Source organism: Branchiostoma lanceolatum, chromosome 11 (genome assembly GCF_035083965.1).
Source record: "Branchiostoma lanceolatum isolate klBraLanc5 chromosome 11, klBraLanc5.hap2, whole genome shotgun sequence".
NCBI classification, from domain to species: domain Eukaryota; kingdom Metazoa; phylum Chordata; class Leptocardii; order Amphioxiformes; family Branchiostomatidae; genus Branchiostoma; species Branchiostoma lanceolatum.
Window position 1 is genome coordinate 8396449 of NC_089732.1, and position 23372 is coordinate 8419820.

General features: G+C 40.7%; 5 protein-coding genes across 7 annotated transcripts; 3 read left to right on the top strand and 2 right to left on the bottom strand.

Annotated features, from left to right (window-relative positions):
- Window positions 1–1430: 1430 nt before the first annotated feature.
- On the top strand, window positions 1431–1814 carry LOC136445179 (tripartite motif-containing protein 3-like). The gene has a single exon (XM_066443047.1). The coding sequence runs from the start codon at window positions 1431–1433 to the stop codon at window positions 1812–1814; it is 384 nt and encodes a 127-aa protein (XP_066299144.1).
- A 165-nt stretch (window positions 1815–1979) lies between these two features.
- LOC136444398 (2-(3-amino-3-carboxypropyl)histidine synthase subunit 2-like) lies at window positions 1980–7354 on the bottom strand. The gene is made up of 6 exons (XM_066441930.1): window positions 6909–7354; window positions 6388–6500; window positions 5985–6205; window positions 4636–5343; window positions 4181–4351; window positions 1980–3795 (listed from the first exon to the last, which is right to left on the bottom strand). The coding sequence occupies exons 1-6, from the start codon at window positions 7056–7058 to the stop codon at window positions 3644–3646; spliced, it is 1515 nt and encodes a 504-aa protein (XP_066298027.1). The 5' UTR covers window positions 7059–7354; the 3' UTR covers window positions 1980–3643.
- A 113-nt stretch (window positions 7355–7467) lies between these two features.
- LOC136444399 (signal recognition particle receptor subunit beta-like) lies at window positions 7468–10191 on the top strand. Its single transcript, XM_066441931.1, has 4 exons — window positions 7468–7765; window positions 8648–8740; window positions 9056–9347; window positions 9583–10191. Exons 1-4 carry the CDS (start codon window positions 7583–7585, stop codon window positions 9744–9746), a joined length of 732 nt encoding a protein of 243 aa, XP_066298028.1. The 5' UTR covers window positions 7468–7582; the 3' UTR covers window positions 9747–10191.
- A 1511-nt stretch (window positions 10192–11702) lies between these two features.
- LOC136445330 (transcription factor JunD-like) lies at window positions 11703–15512 on the top strand. The gene is made up of 4 exons (XM_066443290.1): window positions 11703–11832; window positions 12194–12534; window positions 13282–13457; window positions 13616–15512. The coding sequence occupies exons 2-4, from the start codon at window positions 12477–12479 to the stop codon at window positions 14015–14017; spliced, it is 636 nt and encodes a 211-aa protein (XP_066299387.1). The 5' UTR covers window positions 11703–11832; window positions 12194–12476; the 3' UTR covers window positions 14018–15512.
- Window positions 15513–15515: 3 nt separating this feature from the next.
- On the bottom strand, window positions 15516–23340 carry LOC136445329 (DNA methyltransferase 1-associated protein 1-like). 3 transcript variants are annotated; one of them, XM_066443289.1, is made up of 14 exons: window positions 23229–23340; window positions 22693–22803; window positions 22170–22261; window positions 21663–21738; window positions 21016–21135; window positions 19094–19312; window positions 18511–18605; window positions 18104–18299; window positions 17784–17858; window positions 17578–17650; window positions 17247–17298; window positions 16938–17130; window positions 16605–16649; window positions 15516–16191 (listed from the first exon to the last, which is right to left on the bottom strand). In XM_066443289.1, exons 2-14 carry the CDS (start codon window positions 22789–22791, stop codon window positions 16126–16128), a joined length of 1401 nt encoding a protein of 466 aa, XP_066299386.1. In that variant the 5' UTR covers window positions 22792–22803; window positions 23229–23340; the 3' UTR covers window positions 15516–16125. The 3 variants fall into 3 exon arrangements, with proteins under 3 accessions (XP_066299386.1, XP_066299384.1, XP_066299385.1); XM_066443287.1 differs by having other exon boundaries at window positions 21663–21753; XM_066443288.1 differs by having other exon boundaries at window positions 21663–21753; window positions 22693–22793; window positions 23229–23319.
- Window positions 23341–23372: the final 32 nt, after the last annotated feature.

The window sequence follows — 23372 nt, forward strand, 5'->3', positions numbered from 1 at the left end:
ACATCCACTTAGAAGCCCAAAGCCGATGCGAGAGTGCGAATAAAAAGAAGTTTGGCACCGAAAAGATTGCGGCCTACATTGCGGCCTGATTGCGGCCTACATTTTACTTTGCGGCTTACATTGTGACCTACAATTTGTGGCCGCAAAGTAAGATTTAGGCCACAATGTAAAATGTAGGCCGCAATGTAGGCCGCAAAGTAAAATGTAGGCCGCAATGTAGGCCGCAAAGTAAAATGCAGTTGTAAGGAAGATTGATTCCAATGGAACAGGATCTAGGAATGAGACCGTAACAACAGATTTGTAAAGGTCGATTAAATTGAACTAAGGCTATATTGATTAAATTGTATGGATGACATCCACTTAGAACCCCAAAGCCGATGCGAGAGTGCGAATAAAAAGAAGTTTGGCACCGAAAAGATTGCGGCCTAGATTGCGGCCTACATTGCGGCCTACATTTTACTTTGCGGCTTACATTGTGACCTACAATTTGTGGCCGCAAAGTAAAGTTTAGGCCGCAATGTAAAATGTAGGCCGCAATGTAGGCCGCAAAGTAAAATGTAGGCCGCAAAGTAAAATGCAGTTGTAAGGAAGATTGATTCCAATGGAACAGCCTAACACAGTACAGGATCTAGGAATGAGACTGTAACAACAGATTTGTAAAGGTCGACTTAAATTGAACTAAGGCTATATTGATTAAATTGTATGGATGACATCCACTTAGAAGCCCAAAGCCGATGCGAGTGTGCGAATAAAAAGAAGTTTGGCACCGAAAAGATTGCGGCCTAGATTGCGGCCTATATTGCGGCCTGATTGCGGCCTACATTGTGACCTACAATTTGTGGCCGCAAAGTAAGATTCCTTACAACTGCATTTTACTTTGCGGCCTACATTGCGGCCTACATTTTACTTTGTGGCCTACATTGCGGCCTACATTTTACATTGCGGCCTAAACTTTACTTTGCGGCCACAAATTGTAGGTCACAATGTAGGCCGCAAAGTAAAATGTAGGCCGCAATCAGGCCGCAATGTAGGCCGCAATCTAGGCCGCAATCTTTTCGGTGCCAAACTTCTTTTTATTCGCACTCTCGCATTGGCTTTGGGGTTCTAAGCGGATGTCATCCATACAATTTAATCAATATAGCCTTAGTTCAATTTAAGTCGACCTTTACAAATCTGTTGTTACGGTCTCATTCCTAGATCCTGTGTTAGACGTGTTGAGTAAGTTTGACCTACAGGAGACAGGGCGTGAAAGAGGAGTTGCCGTGGACACCAGGAGGAACCTCATCCTCATTACGCAAACCTTGGTAGAATACTGGGCTAGACCCCGGGGAGAAGTGTTGGTTTTCAGGCCAGATGGAACACTTGAGAGAACTGTGGATGGGAAACCTCCAGGAATGGACTGGTTTTCATCCCTTTTCTGGCAGCAAAGGATGAAGCGGCTTATGTACATCTCTGTAGATGGAGAGGGGAGGATCCTTGTGTCAGACTGGGACAATCATTGTGTCTTTGTGTATGATGAGTTTGGTCAGTTTTTGTTCAAGTTTGGAGGTGAGGGAAGTGGTGAAGGTCAGCTGAAGCATCCCCGTGGCATCTGTACAGACAATTCGGGTAACATCATCGTGGCAGACAGGGGAAACAGTCGTGAGGAGGTGTTTGACAACACAGGCAGATTCCTCAAACACATCACTACAAATATAGAGCCAGGAGGCGTTGCCATGGCATCACAGGGCCTAGGCCAGCTGGTGGTGACCAGCTGTAAGAACCACACTGTGCACATTGTACCCTCTTATATGATCTACACTAGCGAGTGTTAATCACAAGATGATTCTTTGTATATTTCAAGTCTCTTATAAGTATGATCAGTTGGTAAACCTCTGTGAGGTATCTTGCTTCTCAAAAGCATGTTCTACAAATCAAATAGTTTAAAACTTAAACTGAAGCTTGTATTATTTAGAATTTAAAGACAAATGAATTCAGCATTATAGTTGAGTTGGACCAGGGTAGGTTGGACCCTGAATGGCAAAGCCTTTATGACAACTGATATGAAGAAGTTACATATCTTGTGAACATATGTTTTTCACAAAGTAAACTGTTTAAGACTCTTGAATGGAACTGTCTTATTTCCAGAAAGGGATAATTGTAGAAGAGCCAGAGAAATGTGAAGGGTAAGGTACATGTAATCGTCAATAGTAATACATCTATATCTGTGATGACTATCAGCTTTATTCTTGTAAAACTTAGCAAGTGCACTTAAACCTGCCAAAACAGTGAAAGGCAGAATTGATCCAAAATGGGCCAGTCCATTGTGATTAATAAAGCACCATGTTGTGCCCTTTGCTAGGCGCTGTCATCTTGAATTTTTGTCGTTGTCATCTGCTGTAATGTTGCTACGTTGTTTTTTACTTACTCTTTACCAAATGTTGAACAGAACTGAAACTTGATATGTGTTTAGAAAATAACTCTGTGATTCCTTACAGTTACATTATACATCAGTCAAGTTCAAACCCGCATACATGTAAGTGCGACTTGAATCAGTAGAATATGGCTGTGTCATCAAGTCTGACAGGACTATTCCATGAAGAATTGTCAAGCAGCATCTTCCAGCAATGCCCTGGGAATTGTTGTTAGGCAAACCAGGCCATGGTAGGTTGGAATCAGGATGGAAAAGTCATGTCAACATGACATGTAATACACTGCATGTACAACATACCTTTCAACCACTGTGTTTTTGTTGAATAAAGTACAAAGTGAATTGTTTTAAAACTCTTGGATGGTACTGTCTTATTTTCAGAAGGTTATACTTGTAGAAGAGCAAGAAAGAGATAAGATGTAAAGTACAGGAGTTCACCAATAGTAGTACATCTATGTTTATCATTATAATCATAATCATAGAGGGCCTGTTCAACTCCTTTCCACTACTAGTACCGGTAATCCTCGACAACGGGGAATGAGCCATCATTGTCAATTATGAATATTGACATTATTCATGTTTAATCTATGTCTATCATGTTTGATTCCAAGGCCATAGTTAAATGGGTGTTGAGCAGAAACATATGTTAATATAAAAGCAAAGATTCCTGCTAACATTTACATGTAATGCATGGAAAAGCAATCTCTACCAGTTGGTATTTTTTCTGAGAAAGCAATGATTCCAGTATGTTTATAAAATGATATTAGATTCATTATCATTCATACAACTCTTCAGTTTCCACCTGAACTTACATTGATGTATTAAACCGAAAGAAGATCATTAAAAAATGTGGTCTCTTTTCTATTCATTTGCATGGACACTTTAAAGAAAAGAAGAAAAAAAAGCATAAAACAAAAATACTTGCAATACTAGACATCCTAGTGAAAATGTAGACAGATATTGAACTTCTTTACATTTTTTTCAATAACAAACAAACCACCAGCTATGCCGGCAGATTATGAAATGGAACACATAAAAGTGTAGAATCAAGGAAGGAAACTGGACTTACCCAAATTGCTGGGTACCTTAATAAGGACATAAAATAACTCTGCATTTCTGGCACATGTCTTTATGGACACGTTATTCAAGCAGTGGATTAAATATACCAAACAGATTCTTGGTGTACACACCCTTCCTTACCAAAACTTGACTTGTGCCTGTGATAACCCTTCCCTACGCCTGAGGACCCTCCTTGTCCCCCCCAGCCCCTGGCTCATGAGTGTACCCAGCTGCTATCCCCGTCCTCCCCTCCACAGCAGTGGTGACATCAGTTTCTCCCAGCTTCTGCTCCAGACCCTGCCATGACAGAGACTGCAGGAAGGATGCTGTGAAGGAAAAGGACAAGTTTTAATGGAACAGCAAAGATATTACAGTGTTATAATATAAATATAATACAATATCTCATCAGTACATAATATGTTGCTTCCCAATAAGAAATATCAAAGTCCTTGATAAGCAAAATAAGGTGTAACAAAAAATCTTTATCAACAGCATGCATTTATTTTTCATACGTGAGCATATAAGGGTAGTCAAGAAGTTGTTTTGAAACTATCAATGTGTTGCTTCCTTTGAAACTAACAGTGATTTAATCATGGATTATTCACGGCCTTTGCCAGTTTATGAAACCAAATGTTCTCCAATACCTCCAGAAATGCAGAGGCACCCCTGGCAGTTCATAAGTGAACACCAACGTTATACACCAGCACATACCTCCTGAGTTGACCTCAGCCACAGTGAGCACATCATCTCTCTTCACCACAGCTGTACTGCCTGTTGTCTGCTCCTCCCTCAGCCCCACCCTCCTCATTCCTCCTGAGATCAGCGACACGTCTGTTTCATCTTCACCTGTCCCTTCACTCATAGGCACGTGTGAGGGTGCACCTGGAAAAAGAGTTATGAGAACTTTATGACATTGCATTTGTATGTAGCTACATTGAAGAAGGTTACATTTTGTTCCTCCTCCTTTGGTTTTAACATCAGCTTAGATCAGGGAAAATGATTCACTACTTCTGACATGTGAGTCCTGTTGCTCTTTGCATTGATACAAAATTTGAAGATCTATAAATCTAGACAAAACAAAAAACAATTTATTTTGTTTCTAACATATCATACAAAGTGAATCTTGATGACAATTTCAGGATAGCTGATATTACTGTAAGCCCTACCTGGGAGAAGTTCTCTGAAGTCTGTGATGTACTCTCCTGTCCACTCTCGGCAGCTGTTGCACGCCAGCTCCATCTCAAACGGCGTCACTACCGGACGGTAGAACTCTGACGAATCAATCAAAGTATTCTCCGAACACGCCACGAGCACAAACACGTCGATTTCCATGAAATTTGCCAGCTTTGGCACGTTTAACTTCCCCATGACAAACGTGTAGCTCTTCTTTCCTGCTTTCTTTACAATCTCCTTCAGGTTGTTGATGACAGTAAGGTAGTCCGAGACTCCGAGTGTTCCCGCGACAATTCCAACCACGTTTGCCTCCTTGGCTTTTTCTACCATATAGTACCTCTTCATCAGAGCCTTGTTGACATTGAGTGTTTCCTTCCGACAGTTTCGTCCATCCGGGTTGTAACTGTAGAACATACACCTATTGTACCCCATCATAAGGTTTGTTAACGTTAGACTTTCTTTTCCAATGTAGAAGATGGAGTAGGAGTCCAACTCTGTATCTGCTTGGAGACAAAATGTCCTCCCAAATCTACAGATGACTTGATTATCCTGATCTAGAGAATCTTGTGTTGTTGATGTGCTATCCGTATCTTGTTCACTCTTCTGTGTAGAGGACTCTGTGTCCAGGTTTGAGTGTGGTATGTTGAGACTAGATGTGACCAAACATGCATACTCCTGACTAAGTCTGGAACTTATGTCATCTGAAACAGACAAACACCAAGATTATAATATTGGTACATGGCAATTGTACATTATAACAGCAAGAAAAAAATGTTTAGTAAAGGATGGGACTGGTATATCTGAATTGGACAATTTTGGAAACAAGCTAGTACTGTGAAACTATTGAAATCTGTAAGGGTTTATATCATAAAGCTTTAAACAAAGCTTGGATATAGCTATGCAGGGATTGTATGTGACAGGTTATAACCAGTCACAGCCACATGCCTGTGCTTTATCAAAAAGCAGTGTAACATACTACTGTTTACCAGATGAGCAATACAGACACACACAGGCTTTTAGCTCAGATTTATAGCCAGGCCGTCCAAAAATTGGGGCGGGGGCAGACTTCTCCAATGGGCTCTATGGATTAACAATTACCTCGTAGCTTTGCATGTCAATCAATTTTCATGCTGTCCCAATGTCTGGTATGAGGAAAAAACAACTGTGACAGTGAGTGTGGAAGAACACAAGAGCATGTAGTCATCAGGGAAACAAGGTGTCCTCTGGGTGTGCCCTGCAAAAGGAGGGTGTCTAATTTCTTTGTATTCTTAGTTTAGGGCATCCAGAAGACACCCTTACGCCTAGCTAGCTAATAGCCTGGGTACGCATAAAGGAGACTTACTGATGCTAGCCGAGTAAGTGACATCAGACATGATGATAACTCTGGCATGTTGGTCAGGTATCAGTTTCCTGAAACTCTGCACACAGTGTTCCACATCCACAGGTTGACAACAGAACACGTACAGTACAGGTAGATGGGAGGTGGGGCTGAGGCAGGACTGGCCATAGTGGACGATACAGTCTGCATTCACATGCTGGGCTGCCACTTCATCTACACAGCAACTATGGGGAGACAAAATATGTTTTTTCAAAAATGTCACATTGCATGTTGATCTGTTTAATAATGAGTACATGTGACTTAACATTAAGCATATCATATGTATATGTCTACTTTGTTTTTATTATACTAATAGGCCAGATGAGCATAAAATGATAGTAAAATAGATGTATAACAACTTAGGTACCTTCCATAGGATGTGTCTCCTAAGATGTACACCTTTGCTCCAGTTTCCTTTTCCATCTTCAGTGCAACTTCTGTGGAATCTACAAGGAGAGCGTCTGGGAACTGCAGGGCAACCTAAGATGCAAGCAGGAAGATCATCTTATAATCTATCATTGGATCCTGGCCAAGGCATTATATCTTAAACATCATTTTTTTAATCATTTACGTCAATCATTCTTGGTCAGCCTTATTTTTGCACAGTTCTACAGGATTATCCTCATGGTTAGAGGTAGGGTTAACAGGATCACGGGGTTTCATTCAAAGGAAACTGGAAAGTGCAAAAAAACCATCCTGTCAACAGTGAGACTTTTCTTTATTGACAGGAACATCCTTTCAATAAAGCTTTATTGACAGGAATATCCTGTCAATAGTGCAAAAACATTTTATTGACAGGAACATCTTGTCAATAGCCTCAGCCTTTTCTATTTGTCAGACGTCAGTGCCAAATAATTTTTCACTATGGGGAGGGGGGCACCGACCTACCTTGTGAAAGCCATGTTTTTTCACCCACTGCACGCATCTTGGGATCTCGTACAACGCTTCCACAGACTCATGAGACGTTCTGGAAGGAGAGGAGATACCGAGAGATCTGTTGATGACTTCCGAACTGTCAGTGCTAAATGCCACGGCCATTATCTTCGTAGAGCTTCCAGAAGTTGTTTCTCAGTGTTGCAACATCCCAACTCACATGTGTGGTCACATGGGGGCGATGACATGTAAAATACAAAGTAAGTGCTCATAAAAGACATGAGCAAGATTAATGATAACATAGACTAAACGCTTCTAAAAATAAATTTATTTCAGTCAAATAAGACAGGATGCTACATTATATCTTATAAACACGACGATTGTTAAATATCAAGAAACTATTAAGGCAGTTTATGTTTGCTACCCTTCTTTTTGCTCTCCTGAGTTGAAAGTTCAAGCTTAGGAGGGTAAATTGTAGGTTACCAGTAATGTTAAATGTATAATTTCTCGACTCAAGTTGGCATAAATTTAGGCAAAATACAATGCTAATTATGTCAAAATTCCAAGAACTATGCATTTTAAAAGCTTTTGATAGTATTTTACTAGTCTTCTAAGTGTCTATAGTATGGAGCAAACTACAAAAGGTGTTGACGAAAAACTTCATAGTGAGCCCTGGTAGAGTTTCCAAGATGTCAGACGCTGGCGTGGCGGATATGCTGGACCCTGCCATGATTGTGCCCGTGCTGGTCGCTTTGCTGGTCGTGGTGCTCACAGTCGTGCTCCTCAAGTTTATATTCGGCGGAAGAAGCAGTAGAAATGCCGTACTATTGGTGGGACTGTGCGATAGCGGGAAGACAACACTCTTTGGGCAGGTACGTGGGGAGGGGGGCACCGGAAGTAATTTTTTTCGATGCTGTGTATTACGTGTTTTAGTATAGTTCTCAAACCAAGGTCTGTATTGAAATGGAAACGCAGTTTAGCTAGCCCTAGTTCATAGAATTAATTATAGCTAAGCACCTAGTTTTGCATTTTACCTCTTGCGTAAGGTCAGAGGAATAATTTTTTGTCACCATATGGCATGGTAAGATATCAGATAGGGGTTAATATATTATAGACAAGTCTGACCATGGCTAATTAAACCAACTCGGACCAACACCCACATCTAATCGGACCAACACCTAGGCCCAGTCCTATACCAGGGTGTTGGTGTGGACAAATCGCATAAACAATTGGCCTGATGCCTTCTTTCCCGAAGAGACGGCATTCAGGTAAAAACAGTCAAAGTGGGTTAAGCGCATCCATATGCAAGAAACGACATCGTGCCACTGGATGACGGGGCAAAAACCTGTCGTGTTAGTACGTTTTGAGGATCCAAACTGCCGGCGCAGTGGTAATCAACACGATTCTCAATAAAGACTGCATTTCTTTCTCATATACAACTTTGATGCTTAGAACTTGTTTACCTATTCAATTTGTCCGATCTATATGCTTAAAACTTCTTAAGAGTAGAGTGTTGGGTCCGAGTTGGCATATATTTTTGTCTGATTTGAGTTTTGACTGGTCCAAGGTGGTAAAGGAAAAAAGCTTGAATGCAGCCAGAGATTGTTCCCACAACTACCTGAGCTGCAGAACACAGTTGATCATCATCAAGGTGGTAATTGTCTGATTCATCCTTATTCCTCAGATAAGTACCTACTAGATTAGTTGAAATGTTAACATTTTTGATATTTCAAAATTCAACATCTTTTTCACAGCTAACAGAGAGAAAAGCAGTGAAGACTCACACCTCCATCAAGAAAAACCAAGGGACATACAAACTACAGGAGGGCAAGAAAGGCAGTCTACAGGTGGGTTAGAATGCTGGTGTCAGTGTGTGTGTGGGGTGGGGTATAATAGCTATAAAATCTATTATGTCTACTCTTGCATGTCAAATAAAACTATGCTTCCTTCTGTATCATGCCCTTCTTATTTTTGTCATAACACTTAATAAATATAAATATATTTGACTTTAAAAGCACTGTTACAGTACTGAAAATACCCTGATTATTCTTTATGCAATTGAGTTGAAATGCTTAGTGTTACATGAAAATGTAGTGTAAAAATCTACATGTTTACAGAAAAGTGGGGATACTGACATCCTTGTTCAATCCTCCTCCACACAGCTTGTAGACCTCCCAGGACATGAGCGACTCCGCCTCGTAAACCTAGACGAGCACAAGGCAGCAGCCAAAGCCATCGTCTACCTGCTGGACTCTTCCACGTTCCAACGCGAGCTACGAGACATCGCAGAGTTCCTGTACGTCCTGCTGGTGGATGCCGCGCTGGCAAAAGCGCCCTTCCTGATCGTGTGTAACAAGCAGGACATGACCCTGGCCAAGTCTGAGAAGGTCGTGAAGGGAATGCTCGAGAAAGAAATCAACATGCTACGAGTGACTCGCCAAGCAGCTCTTGAAGGTACATTTCTTCTATCTTCGTATTGAAAATGGACAAATTTTGAACAAATTAGAATTGCTGTTACAGCTCTTTAAGTCCATAACAGTTGATTGTCATTTTGTTTTATTGTACATAATAATATCATCAAAAATTACACATAGCAAAGAATTCTCATCCTTTTTTCATTTGTGCCTCTACTGATTTTCTGCTTTTTTTTCTTCTTTTGGTCATGTTAATGATGTTTTTTGTACAATAGGTACAGATGGCAGTAGTGGTAACAACAACACCTTCCTGGGGAGGAAGGACAAAGACTTTCAGTTCACACAGCTGCAGCAGCAGGTGACGTTTGTGGAATGCAGCTGTCTGGAGGGGAAACTGAACATCACAGGGGTGGAAGACTGGATCAACAGTGTGGCATAGACAGTGGATCAGTCACACTTGTGCTAGCCATGCTTTATAGTGTAGCTACAGCTTTTGGAAAGTCTACCAGCATTGCAAAGCAGTTGAATTGAAAGTTACCATATTGTGTTGTAATTCTTTTCTTTTTTTACAGTGAATGATTCGCTAATAAATGACTTCAGAACAGCTAATGTTTGGCATTTGTTATGAATTATTTTTCATATTGTCTTCAATGAATGTTTGGATGTTGACAGTTTGACTTAATTTGTTGATAGCAGAGGTGCTCTCATATTTTGTTTGAACAGAAGACATTTACACAGAGGGTGTAGTACATTTTGTTCATGTCTAGTTGCAGGTACAATGTAATGGGATGAAACTTCATAAAAGTATGTCACATATATTTGCATCAGCCAGTTATTTAAGTATTTGGGCAGTTTTATGCCAAATAAAACAGCTACAGCTCATAGATGAAGTCTCTCATATGTTAAATTTGCTTTCTTTGTGTTTTCTAAACAGTACACATAGAACTTCAATCAATCAATCTTTCGCAGGCATCAGTGTCTGATGCATGGTGGCTGCAGACATGCATAGGGCTCGCCAGGCTGGTCTGCTCTCAGCATAGACCCTCCAGAACTTCTCAGCGTTTTTTTTTTTAAATAAAGGATTGCTCCTTTGAGAAGTTAACATGAAACCTTAATTTATTTCCTACTCTGCTTAGAGACATAACATCATGTGTCTCTAGGTTTTTAGCTACATAAAATATGTAGGAACGTGAAGTATATAAGGCCTCACCAATTTATTTGTTGCTTCTCGGGATCACTAACCTATTTTGTACAATTTGGGAAAAAATGGGCAACAGCTCCCATTCACAAAATTTCACTTACTACAATGTACATGAGTTTCCTTATTATTCATCCTCGTCCACCAGGACCTTTCCGCTCTACGTTACATCGCTCGCGGAAGCCTTTTCCGCGAGCGATGTAACGTAGAGCGGAAAGGTCCTGGTGGACGAGGATGTTATTATTAGGATCTTTTGTGTAGTGTATTTTGATTTTTTTTCTGTTTACTAAAGAAATGGGAGAACTGTTACACATGTATTGGTACAGTCATCACTAGTGAACATTCAGAATTGTAGCATTACATGTACATCAAAGCAAGTCCTTGATCAAAGGGATTCAATTTTGCAATTTTTTCTGAAAAAAAGTCAGAGAATCAAGGAATAAAATTGGTGTGGCCTGATGGGTCATTATTACCTACAGAGAAAGTGTTCAAACATTTTATTTCTACTTTCAGTTGGTTTTTTAAAAAGATTTTTTCCCCTACAAACCTCCCTCAAAATATCTTTCAAATTCTTCAGCTATCCTGTACACGTCATTCATCCCGAGAGATTAAGGGCAGACAGTACTAGATAAGCCCTCTTTGTGGATGCACCACTTTGTTGTGGCAACCACTGCAATACATTGCATCATGTAATGCATATATTCATGACTCTTGTAGTTTCTTCTGGAGCCATCTTGGCTGTTCGACAGGTCCCGATTTTTGTATGGGCAATCTAGAAACCTTTCATTAAGATCCAAACATATTCATATACTTATATATTGACCATATCTGAAATATCGTTAACTTTGGTATTGCAGGTCTTTTCCATCTATCTGTATAGTGTCTTACGAAAATCACGAAACTGTATTGTTCAAAGGTTGGTTAAAAAAATGGCGAAGGCATTTTGAAGCAGAAAAACAACCTAAATCATATTTGGACAGACGAAACGTCATCGGCTACGTCACTTGTTTTTCTCACTTTTCTGTTCTGGGCATGCCTAGGTGTGTTGGGGGTGTGGCACGGAGCTATTTCTGACACTTCGCGCTGATTGGCTTATGATGAAGTCATATCTATTTTGAGGGGGTTCCCTCACAGCACTGCTTTCTGATTGGATCGTGTCGACATATTCCTTAGCGCTGATTGGTTGACCTGCTACGTCACGGCTTAATGTTGCTGGGGGTTTCATCATAAAGTGTAACACCGGCCGGCAGCGTCACTTCGATCAAGGCAAGTCTGTGAGTAAGGAGAGAGGCAGGGATCGAGGCAGTCCGCAAGGACCGAGGAGAAGGTAATCTTGGCTTGCGTATCTTCGTCGCAATAGTGTCAAAATCAACGTTTACTCTGCGTCCTTCGCGAAAAGGGGGCGACTGTTACAAACCCGGAAGTGAGTCCGGTAGATCATCCTTACAGTACATGCTCGCACATGTTCCAAAATTTGCAAATGGCGGCGCTGTCAGAAGATACTACCTTAAATTTCGGTATATGCTTACTATAAAATGGTCATATGGCATTTATTCGACCATTGACAATGCCGAAGAACAATCCGGTAATGTTTTACAGCCAAGTCTTGCAGGGTGTCGAGCGAGTCTTTTTAATTTTGAACCCGCCTTGGTGGTTTTTGTCTAACATGCCTTCCCGCCTTTTCTCAGGTAAAACTACCTGTGAAAGTGGAAACATCTGGACTTGAGAGACTCGGCACCCCCGAGAGCTTCATCATTTCGGACAACACGGAGGCATCCTTCCCTACAATCGCCACCCCAAGCTTAAGTAACACCATGCAGACAGACGCCAACGTTTTCTTGTACGACGCAACTGCCATTGCTGCCATTGAAGACGGGAACAACACGGCTCAAGACGTGCCCGCCACCCCCACCTCCTTCGAGGAGCTTGTTGCAATGCTGGACATCCCTGGGTTTACCACAACTACCGAGGATGACCACACACAGTGCGCTACGTTGGACCCTGGTACCAAGTGGCCTATTTAACACCGGTGAGTGTTTCTTAATTGTGGAGTAATTTGCAAGCACTTAATCATTATGTGTTACTGTAATATAGAAGGATAGAACAATATTCTACTTACGCTGTGGGTAGTTACTGGCACATCTCTTGGACGCGGGAAAACTCAGGGAAGTCGATCAGGAAAACATTACGTGGTTTACAAGGGTTGGGTGGGGAAATAAATACGCTGTGATGACCATTGTTGTTGGTATGTACATGTATTACTCATGATTGCGCAACGTGTCATCATAGTGTCATCACCACTACAGGCTTTGCTTGCTACATTTATACATTACTTTTGTCTACGTTACCATAGTGTTGCATCATGTACACAGTTTTGATTTGATTCTCCATGGGCGACTCAGTAGTTTTGAATCATTCATGGTTTCAAACTGAAAGGTGTTTCAATCAGGTTAGCTTTGATTGCGCAATCACATGCAATACCCTGACAAGAATCGTCCAAACAAATAGCCCCGCCCACAACCGCTAGGCATGCTAACCCAATTTTGGACACTTGCTGTCATAGTGTTGGGCTTTGTCCATGCTAGAAATAATGACTATTTCTACAGATTGCATCACATTGTGCAATTCATATAGACAGAAGTTGTAGCTGTGGGGGATCAGTTCAAAGTATTCCCCTCTTGGTTCCACATGTGTAAACAGTTAGAATTCCACAGGTGTGGTTTATCTGCAAAAAAATTCTTACATTTACCAACATTTGTTTTTATCCTGTTTTCAGACAAGCTCGTCGGCACCTCTTCCCTGTCTGACGGCACCAAGTGTGTCGAGGACATCACGGAACTGACTGACTGCAATGGTGACTTGAGCGAGTTTCTGAGTGGTGATCTTGCTGGGCAGATGTTGGACATGGAGGATTTTCTGGAGTTCAGTGACCTGTCCCAGTTTATGGGGATGGTGAGTTTTCTTCAACTTTCATTTGCTTTTCAAACCTTTTGTTGATTATACTTATTATTGATGATTATAAAAATATAAAGTTTAATTGTTTGCTTTGGTTGTTTCCTTTTCTAGAAACAAGTGCAAAGTTTAAATACTTGGACTTTGTTTCACTTTAGGTTGGCGCAGAGGGAGAGGAAGCAACTGATGTAACAGCCAATGCTGGTGTAGCACGCATGCTGTTCCCTGTTGCTGACGACCCTCCCACCGAAGCCGCCATCCCCCAGGCTTCCACTTCTGATGAGCCTCCAATGAAGATGGCCCGCCTCTCGGCCTCCGAGAGTATCCCATCATCCCCCAGTCCTTCCCCTGCTGACCCACCAATCGACAGGCGGCGCAAGAACAACGTTGCAGCCCAAGTCTCCCGCCGCAAGCGTAAGGAACGCGAGGCGAACATGGAGCAGAAGGCGGTTGAGCTGGAAGCTGCGAACGCCAAGCTTCGCGAGAAGGTGGCACAGCTGGAGCAGGCGACGACGGAGATGAAGCAGCGGCTCATCCAATCACTGGCCTTCGGAAAGTAAAGCCGCGGCAGCTATTCTACGGGTGACCCTGACCATGGTGAAATAGACAGTTGAACTTGAACTGCGGACTCCAGTGGTAAAACTAGTGACATAGTGTTACTGATGACGAGTTTCGGTTCACTTTCAGCTAAGTCTTTGCCATGGATTAGTCACTCTTTTATGTTTCCATGTTGATCCTTGTAGACATGTTTTGTGTTTAATAATTTAAGAGACGTACAAAACGCTAGTGATTCAATGTAACCCAGTAGATGTACATGTAGACAGTGGCCGCTCTGAGGGCAGGAGGGTGGAAATGGTCTTGGAAAATGTTTCCACAAGATAGAGATATGTGTGTTTTTAAGATAATAGGAAAGTTCTGTCTTGTCTCTAACCCTCCTGTACTGGAAACGACCTAAGATATACATAGCGCCCACTTCTTTAAATGTTCGCAATGCCACTACTTCTGCTCTACATTGGTTAAGAGAGCAGAAGGTGGCTAAGTGGGCATATGTTTGTAGTCCTGTAAATTGTTGCTTGTGGAGGTAGAAGTAGACCAACAAATGTACCTCACTGAAAAAATCAGCCAAAAATATGACTATAGACCAGTATAGCATATTAGTATTTTGCTATGCCTGAGTACCTGACATTTGTTAAAAAGGGTGCTAGGCAAAAGACAAAAAACAAGGTAGTATAGATGATCATCTATTGTTGGATGTTAAGCAACAAAAAAACTTGACAAAAAGAAAATGAAAAAAAAAATCAAAATGAAAAAAGAAATGATGTACAATTGTGAAGGACTGAAATTTACTCAGGCCAGCTACTTGAATGTGACTGAATATCTAGAATCGGTTTAGAAATGGTTCGAATATTTAATGAAGAAGGGTATGATTTAATATACACTTCAGAAGTCTGGTGTTAACCACATATCTAACCCTTTCTTAGGTATTGTTGGAGAGATTATCCATCAGTGAAGGAATTTTGTTGGAGATTTTCATATTGAAATGATATGATGTGTGATGTTTTGAGGGCTGTGCCATAACTGGGGGTGGTCAAAATTTTTTCTTCAGAATGAAAGGGTGTACTGTGTAGCAATTTTAATACAAGAGGGATTAAGACAATTTTCTTGACCACCCCCATCATAATTGGCATAGCCCTTAACTTGTATTTGTATGTAACAGCAGGACATATGTAATGGCAGTATGACATCTTTCAGATCTTCTAATCAGACCGCTGGCTGGCTCACGAAATTGAAAGTTGATCTGTTAGACTTACAAAGAGCTACTGAGTGTGCAATGTAGTAAAAGCCTTTGTAATGATAGAGAGTGTACAAAAAATGTAGTCAGAACACTTGTCTGTACTTCAGTTGAAAAAAAAGCACTATAGAATCATGGCAGTATCTTGATGTTTTAAATCATTTACCCTATAGTGCATTTTCTGCTGTTACAGGTGGGAGTAAATTTGTACATGCTTTTGTAAGGAAGGATCAGATGTAAATAAAAAGACACTGGTGATCTAATGATCTTGTTTGTTACTTTTTATTGTTACTCTTAAGTTGTACAATGAAGGCTGACCTTTATACTTGCAAAAGAGAGGACATACACAGTATATTCCCCTAGGGTTGAAATTACAGAAATGAGGGAGGGGGGCAGGGAAGAAGCAAATATCCACACCTACCAGATATGTCAGGGTGTATGAAACAAAATCCCTGTATTTACAAAACGTCTTGAGGGAGAATAAGGCAGTTCTACCTTGGGAACTTAATACTTCTAGTAAGCCCAAAGTGTAATCAGCAAATATACTCAAACATACAAATTGCTGTTCCCAATGCGGCAAGGAGGTAAAGTTTAAGATACCATATCCCACCAATTTACTGGTATGACGTTTTGATGCAACATGAGAAATGTTGCATCAAAAACTTTCACCTAAAACTTTCAACCATGCACTGACTTTTTTTTAAGGTTACTAGAAATCATGATCTACATGTAGTTTCTCCCTTTTATGACTGGATTATTATGTACATGTATGTAGCCTTTTCCTAATGTTTTACAATCAAATCTAAACCAATCCGTTAATCTTATATCATATCATTATAACCAAGATTACACTGCACAGAATAACGCACTCCACATCTACAACTTCTTTGTCTTCTTGATGGCACTGCCTGGGTCGGCCGCGCTAACCCTGCGTTTTCTCTGCTGTAGAGAGAGGCAAGAACAGAACTTAGGCCACACCGATTTAGCCCTGGCATGCTTTACAGACCAGCTTTCCAAAAGAATAGGGAAACGGTAGTTTACGAAACTGAGGTTGTTTTCTCATCCAAAGCAATGAAGTTGAAAGAGCATTAGCTTTTGTATGTCTTTACAGTGTCTCCAGAATCAAATAAATGTGGCCTTATGCCTGAGTTTAGAAGCCTCTAAACCTACAGAAAGCACTCACCCCATAATCTTTATAAATAGACAAACAGCACTGCTGTACTACAAACCCAGAAGAGGTAAAAAAAATCAGACTGCCAAACAGGTATAGAATTGGTTGACAGTAGCAGCAAGCAGGCAACTTTGACAAAGGTCCACCAAGGCTACACACAGCACCGCAGTCAGTGCATACTTACTGGGGTGGAGGGACCAGTCGACACAACATCTATGATGTCAGAGGCCTGGAAAGGACAGAAATAGATGATGTTAGAAGAGCTGCTAGAGAAGAACCCAACATGAGACATGGAACTTGTTGCCTTTGTACTGTGTTAATAACATAACAAGTGAACATGAATGCAACAGACAGTCATTTTGATCTGAACTTAATTGTTTTAACAATTTCTTACATCAAAAACTATAAAACATTAGTTTTTGATGTAAGAAATGTCCTTTGCCAAAAGGGCAATGACGATTGGATGAGATCAGAAAAAAGCCTGTACTTTATGAATATGAAGATTAAAAAGTTGTACCTTTTTCCGCGAAGGTGATTCCTCACTCTCCGCAGGGGCGGCTCCTGAAGTGCTCGGGCCGGCCGTTGTGGGAAGGACGGTCAGCGGCATCTTTCCCGGGGCGAGGGCTTCGAACCGATGTCGCAGGGTCTGCAGCTCAAACTCACAGTTGGCATACGCTAACTTCAGGTCGTACAGGAACACCATGTCACTCCTACAAACATACAAACAAGCAAGCAAATTATTTCTCATTCATTTTACCTTGAGGAACAGAAAACAGTGGAATTGAGTAAAAGAAAGCTGTAAAATCTCATGAAGCCTCCAACGTACCTGAGTTCGTTGAACTCCCGACATATCTCTTCTGTAGGCATGGGATATAAGTCTGTGACAAAAGAAATTCAATGGTCAGATATCAATCACAAGCCGGCTTACTTACTTACTAGTGTCAACCACATTATGAATTCAGACTAGTGTTAGCTGAGGGTTGCTTTCTGAGCTATGGTTCAAAACATCAGTTCAATCTCTAAGAATATGATGCTAAAGTAAAATAATGCATCTGACAAACAAATAGTTTCTTAGACTTAATCTTGACATGATAACACCAACAGTAGCATCACAAACTCAGACAAAGAGACAGAAAAAGCTTACACAATGTACTTACCTATTCCTAACTCCTCCAGAAGTTGTTCTATGGCCTTAACCTTCTTCTGTCCCACTGAGGATGGAAGCTTCATCTACAAGAGATGAGAGAGTAACATGTAAAACAGCTTCAATCTTATAGTACAAAACCAGTCAGTGAAACAAGGATGAAATGGACCTGAGAACTTGGGAAGGACTATGTTATAATGTATGAGGATGCAAACTTACTCTCTGGCTTCTGAGGGACACCCCAGCCTGCTTGAAGTCAGGGAACTTGATACCAGTTGGGATATCGACAGAGCCCTGGAAGAAGAAAATGTTCAAGAAATGTAAATGGGATTAGAATTACATTTGCAAGCAATTAGTTTTGCCACACAGCATTAGGATGAGTATTTTCCAAGCATACAAACAGTGTATTATGAAATCGTTCACCATTTGATGGTGTAATTTTATTCCCTTTGTATCAATCTTCAGAATCATCTCAGATTCTCAATACTTAGATATTTTCATACAAATAGCACAAGATGACAAGTCTCTAGTCTACCCACCGAAGATTCTCTCTTCTCTTTAGTGAGAAGTTTTTTCTTGGTGGATTTTCTCTCGGATCTGCGTGCATCGGAGCTGTCTGCTGCTGTGATGAGTTTCTGCAGGTCTTGAGTCTTCTTCTCTCTCTCCTTCTTTCTCATCTCAATCTTCTTCAGCTCTTGATTAAGATACTCTTCTTCCTTCACCTGTTCAGGTGTTCTGTTGAAATAAGAAATGATACAATGTAAATGTTGAAATTTTTACGGTGAATTAATGTTTGAAGTTTTTGCTTAAATCCATTGCAGAACATGCTTGTTTTGTCTGTCTGCCTGCAGCTGCCTACCACATTGTTTCAATCGCAAATTTAAAACCACCACGAACACTCCATTTTCTCCCTACCCCAAAGTAACAAATACACCATGCACACTACCTGTTAAAGAGACGATCCAGCTGTTCTTTGCGACGTCTCTCATGGTCAGCGTCGAACACGTAAACTTTGGGCTCCTGGCCTGGTGGGGCTCGTATCTGAAAAGGCAGTGTTGTGTTATTCAGGTAAATAAGGAGCTTTGGTCTCTACAGACAACACAGGTAGATTTGGTGACTACTATAGCAATGTAGTATTGAGTGCAGGTCTGTCTCCAGGACCCATCCCTCTGTCCTGGGACAAAAATGTCACCACATGTGTCCAAAAAATCTGTCTTACCCTTGAGTTTGAAATAATAGTAGCGCTACAATCACACAATGGAACAACTTTTTACGTTAGTTTTAAGTTTGCGGTAAAGAGTTCACAGTGAAGTTGGAAACATAAAACCACTGTAAACATTTCTGCATTTACAGTAATTTGTTTGAGAGAATACTGAAGAACGGAAAATGTACCTACCTTGGTGAGTTTACTACAGATGTTGTAGTACGAAAGAATAGTGAAGAACAGAAAATGTGAGTACCTTGGTGAGTTTGCTGCAGATGTTGTAGTAACAAATAATACCGAAGAACAGAAAATATGACTACTGTACCTTGGTGAGCTTGCTGCAGATGTTGTAGTATCTCTCCTTCAGGTCCTCGATGCTGCGCTTCTTGAACTGATCATGGTCATATCTGTCGTGGATGACAAACCAGCGAAGGTCAAACTTCCGACACAGTCCGAAGAGATGGTCAGTTTCTGGCCGCGTCCACCCTTCCTCATGCAGATGGAGCTGGTATTCCTGTTCTGAGTAGATCGGCACCTGTACTGACTGTAACAGGGAATATGATTCATAAGAATATAATATAACACATTCATTTTCAAAACTATACATTAACACATAACAGGTCTACAAGTTACAACATAGTCTTATGATGTAATATGTTCACATCTTTCAGAATTTATCTTAATACTGAATGTTAGTACACAATGTATTTACAATTGAATACAAGACTACAACTAGACTGGCCGTCATTTGCTTTAAGAGCAAATTCAGGATGTTTCGCCCATATTCCTCATGCAAGAAGTGGGCTGTCCCAAAATAACTCCTGGGCAAATCCAAGTTTCTGCATAATTTATGCAAATGAGGTCCTCATGACCAGAAGTTATGTCCAGGTGCTTTCACCTTTCCTACGTGTACCTACATGTTCAAGATGACATCCGCAGCTTTTACAGTAAGGGGAATACAACATGATGCAAAAATTATGCAAGTGAGGTCCTCATTAGCATAATTTTTGGCCAGGTGCATTCACCTTTCCTAATGGTACCTACATCTTAAGGATGACATCCGCAGCTGTCACGGTAAGGGAAATACAAGTTAATGCAAGAATTATGCAAATGAGGTCCTCATTAGCATAATTCATGGGCAGGTGTGATCACCTTTCCTAACGGTACGTACATGTCAAATCTGACATCTGCAGCTTTTCCGGTAAGGGAATTACAAGTTTAAGCATAAATCATGCAAATGAGGTCCTCATTAGCATAATTTATGGCCAGGTGTGTTCGCCTGTCCTAAAGGTACCTACATCTCAAAGATGACATCCGCAGCTTTTACGGTAAGGGACATACAATTTCATGCATCGATTATGCAAATTGGGTCCTCATTAGCATAATTTATGGCCTGGTGTGTTCGCCTTTCCTAAAGGTACCTACATCTGAAAGATGACATCCGCAGCATTTACGGTAAGGGACATACAACTTTATGCATACATTATGCGAATTAGGTCCTCATTAGCATAAGTAATTGTCAGGTGTAGTCACCTTTCCTATAGGTACCTACATCTCAAATATAACATCCGTACCATGTAACATAAGGTACATATAACTTTCTGTAATACCATTACCCTGACATCTGCTTGGTTTTAAGTCCCAGATCAGGGGACGTGTAGGAGGGCTTATGTTACAGTATGACCTAGTTCTTGCTGGCCCCGACAGAAAATAACCAAAAATTGCATCCAAAATGTGCAAAATAAATCATTTTGAAGTAGTGTATGCCAAAAAAAATAATGGGGTCCTTTGGGTAAATATCCAATGCACAACTAAACCAAATTTCAGGTCCTCAGGTTTCAACACCACGGCACTGGAGGCCATCATGTGCGACTTTTGTCTGAAAATGACCAAAAAACCTCCATAAAATCATTTTAAAAACTTATATCAAAAAAATTTTAAAAGGGTCTGGGGGTATACACGTACTCTACCTGCATACCAAATTTCAGCTAATTTGGTCGACGGACGACCGAGAAGAAGCGATTTGAAGATTTGACAGGAGAAGAAGAAGGAGAAGGAGAAGAAGGAGAAGAAGAAGAAGAAACCTTACAAAAACAATATGTTTCGTTGGCGAAACATAATGAAGCCTACTACCGCCTACCACAAGCTTTATAACAAAGACACACATGAATGACTGCTTAACCTGACCAATCAGAGACCAAGAATTGCACAGCCTATTCCATTTGCAGCAAAAAGTTTGAACCTGACCTTGTTAAATCTGGCAAAAGGATAATCCTTCCCCTCGTCTGCCACTCGTCTCCAGTGGTTGAAGATGGCGCCATCCTTACGGGCAGGGTTGGTGAAGGGCATAAACTTCCATGGACGGACCTTTTTTCACATACACGAAAAGAGGCAAGAATGATGATAACAGTAAGACACTGTGTGCTAGCAAAGGAAAGCTATTAAGATAATATACTTTTAAGTTCAGGGCTGTCTCTAGCTTTGAATTTTTTTCTATCCCACTCATTGTTTTGGAGCCCATGTGGTCAGTTTTTGCTCTAAAATCTGTCAATTTATAAAAAAAAAAATTAATTTCAAACTTTAAATAATTCCTTTTCAATTTCATGTCATGAAGTCAAGAGAAGTTTTTTGACAGACTGGATGATTTTTTTCCCTGTCACAACAAGCAAATTCCATTTTAGGACAGATAGATAGATCTTAGAGATAGCCCTGTATAACAATAAGTTACATATGAAGTCTTTCCAAACTAACAAATAGAGTAGGCGAGGTTTAAAAGTAATACTTAATCAAGTTAAATGGTTGATGATTAGATACCAAAAGTAAACACAAGCTATCAGCACTAAAAAATATCTAGTTACCTAGCAGAGGTATAAAGAGTATAAAAGGAGGTCTACCTTGCTGCGGCCCAACTTGGCCTTCAGGGTGCGGTAGCCTTGGTTGGAGGCACTCGGAATGATGGGAGGGGCGTCCCTGAAATAGGTGGAACTGAGCGGGAGGGGGGCTAAGTCAATGGGAGCCCTCACGTCACAACATCTATTACAGTTTATTCATAAAGTGAAATGAAGGAATCTGACATAAAAGAAAGACACAAGGGTGAACATGGGGATTAAGTTAGACATACTTTTTAATCCTTTTTTGTGGGTGGGTTAAACATCAGATGATCTACAAATAAGCAATGGCCTAGAAACATTCATTGCAGATAATTCCCTTTCAACCTTCGACCTGCTGAGTGCCATGTTGTTTGTTTGTTTATTTGAACCTTTGTTTCTTCATGTTCATTCACTCCATACAATGTGACAATACAAGTTCTGTGCTAAAAAGGTAACTCAGCAGAATCAAAGGTTAAGATAAATATGTATGAGTGAAATGTTTCGTGTGGTAGCACTGGAAGCTTTGCTTACTTGTTGTCTGAGAACAACAGGGCATAGACCTCCCTGTGCATCCCCTCTGGTCTTTTGAATGTCGGCGTGTCTGACAGTTTCTTCACCTTTTTCTGAAGATTGAATATAAACATGTGACTGTAGAATCAGGTAAAAACCTGTATACTGTAAATGCAGAAATGATCGCGGTGGTTTTATGTTCACGGTTTTCGCGACAACCGTTTCACCGCGAACTTAAAACTACCGCAAACATTTTTGTCCAATACTGTAGCAGTATGTGACTATAGCCCTACCGCAAACTTAAAACCAACGCGAACACTCCATTTTCGCCTTAGTGTGAAATAAAAACAATGTGAATTTGAATGCATTTACAGTATCTTATAAGATCGCTACTAAAATTCTGGCAAATTCTTCTCTAATCATTTGGCTGTAGATGGCTACGCAACCAACACTTACACAGCCATTACAAATACACATGCAAACCGATAACTACTTCTGGTTTACTCTTACTTTTAACAGAAGTACATGTACGTAGTATACTTACAGTTTTCATGATGCTTTCCCGTGGTGTGCTCCCCTCCCCCTCCTGGCCCGATGGACCACTAAGCTCAAGGATGTCACGTACATCACTTGTCGTTGCCATGACTACAGCAGGCTGGAAAGAAGTATGTACGAGAAACATCTATGAGTCGACATGAGAAGAGCTAAGAAAACAGCCATCACACAAAGTTATTGTTTTTAATTTTATGCATGGTAAGTGAAATTTGGCAACAAAGAAAGTTTTTGGCAATCAAATTCTCAGCTCCGAGAAATTGCTGTCACACAAGAAAACCTTCAAATATTACATGCATCCTTTGGGCTTTCATATCAAATTCCCAAAACATATCATGAACGTGTATTTTTGGCTGTTTCTAAAAAATCCCGCCTTTGCTTTGTTAGGTGCGTGCTAAACACTGCCCCCCTCCCCACAAACACAGTTTGCTAGAACTCATTTTACCACGTTAAGAACTAATCTACCGAATAACAATCACCACAGAATACATCTTGAATGTTTGTAGTATCTAAAGGTCCTCTACTCACCTACAACAATCCCCCCAAAACGTGCAAATATTTAAGTTTTCTCAGCTACTTTTTAGGACATAATTTTTTCTACGGAAAAATTGCAGTGCATTGTGGGAAGATATGTCAAAGGTTATACCATTCACCTTTGACCCTAATGACACT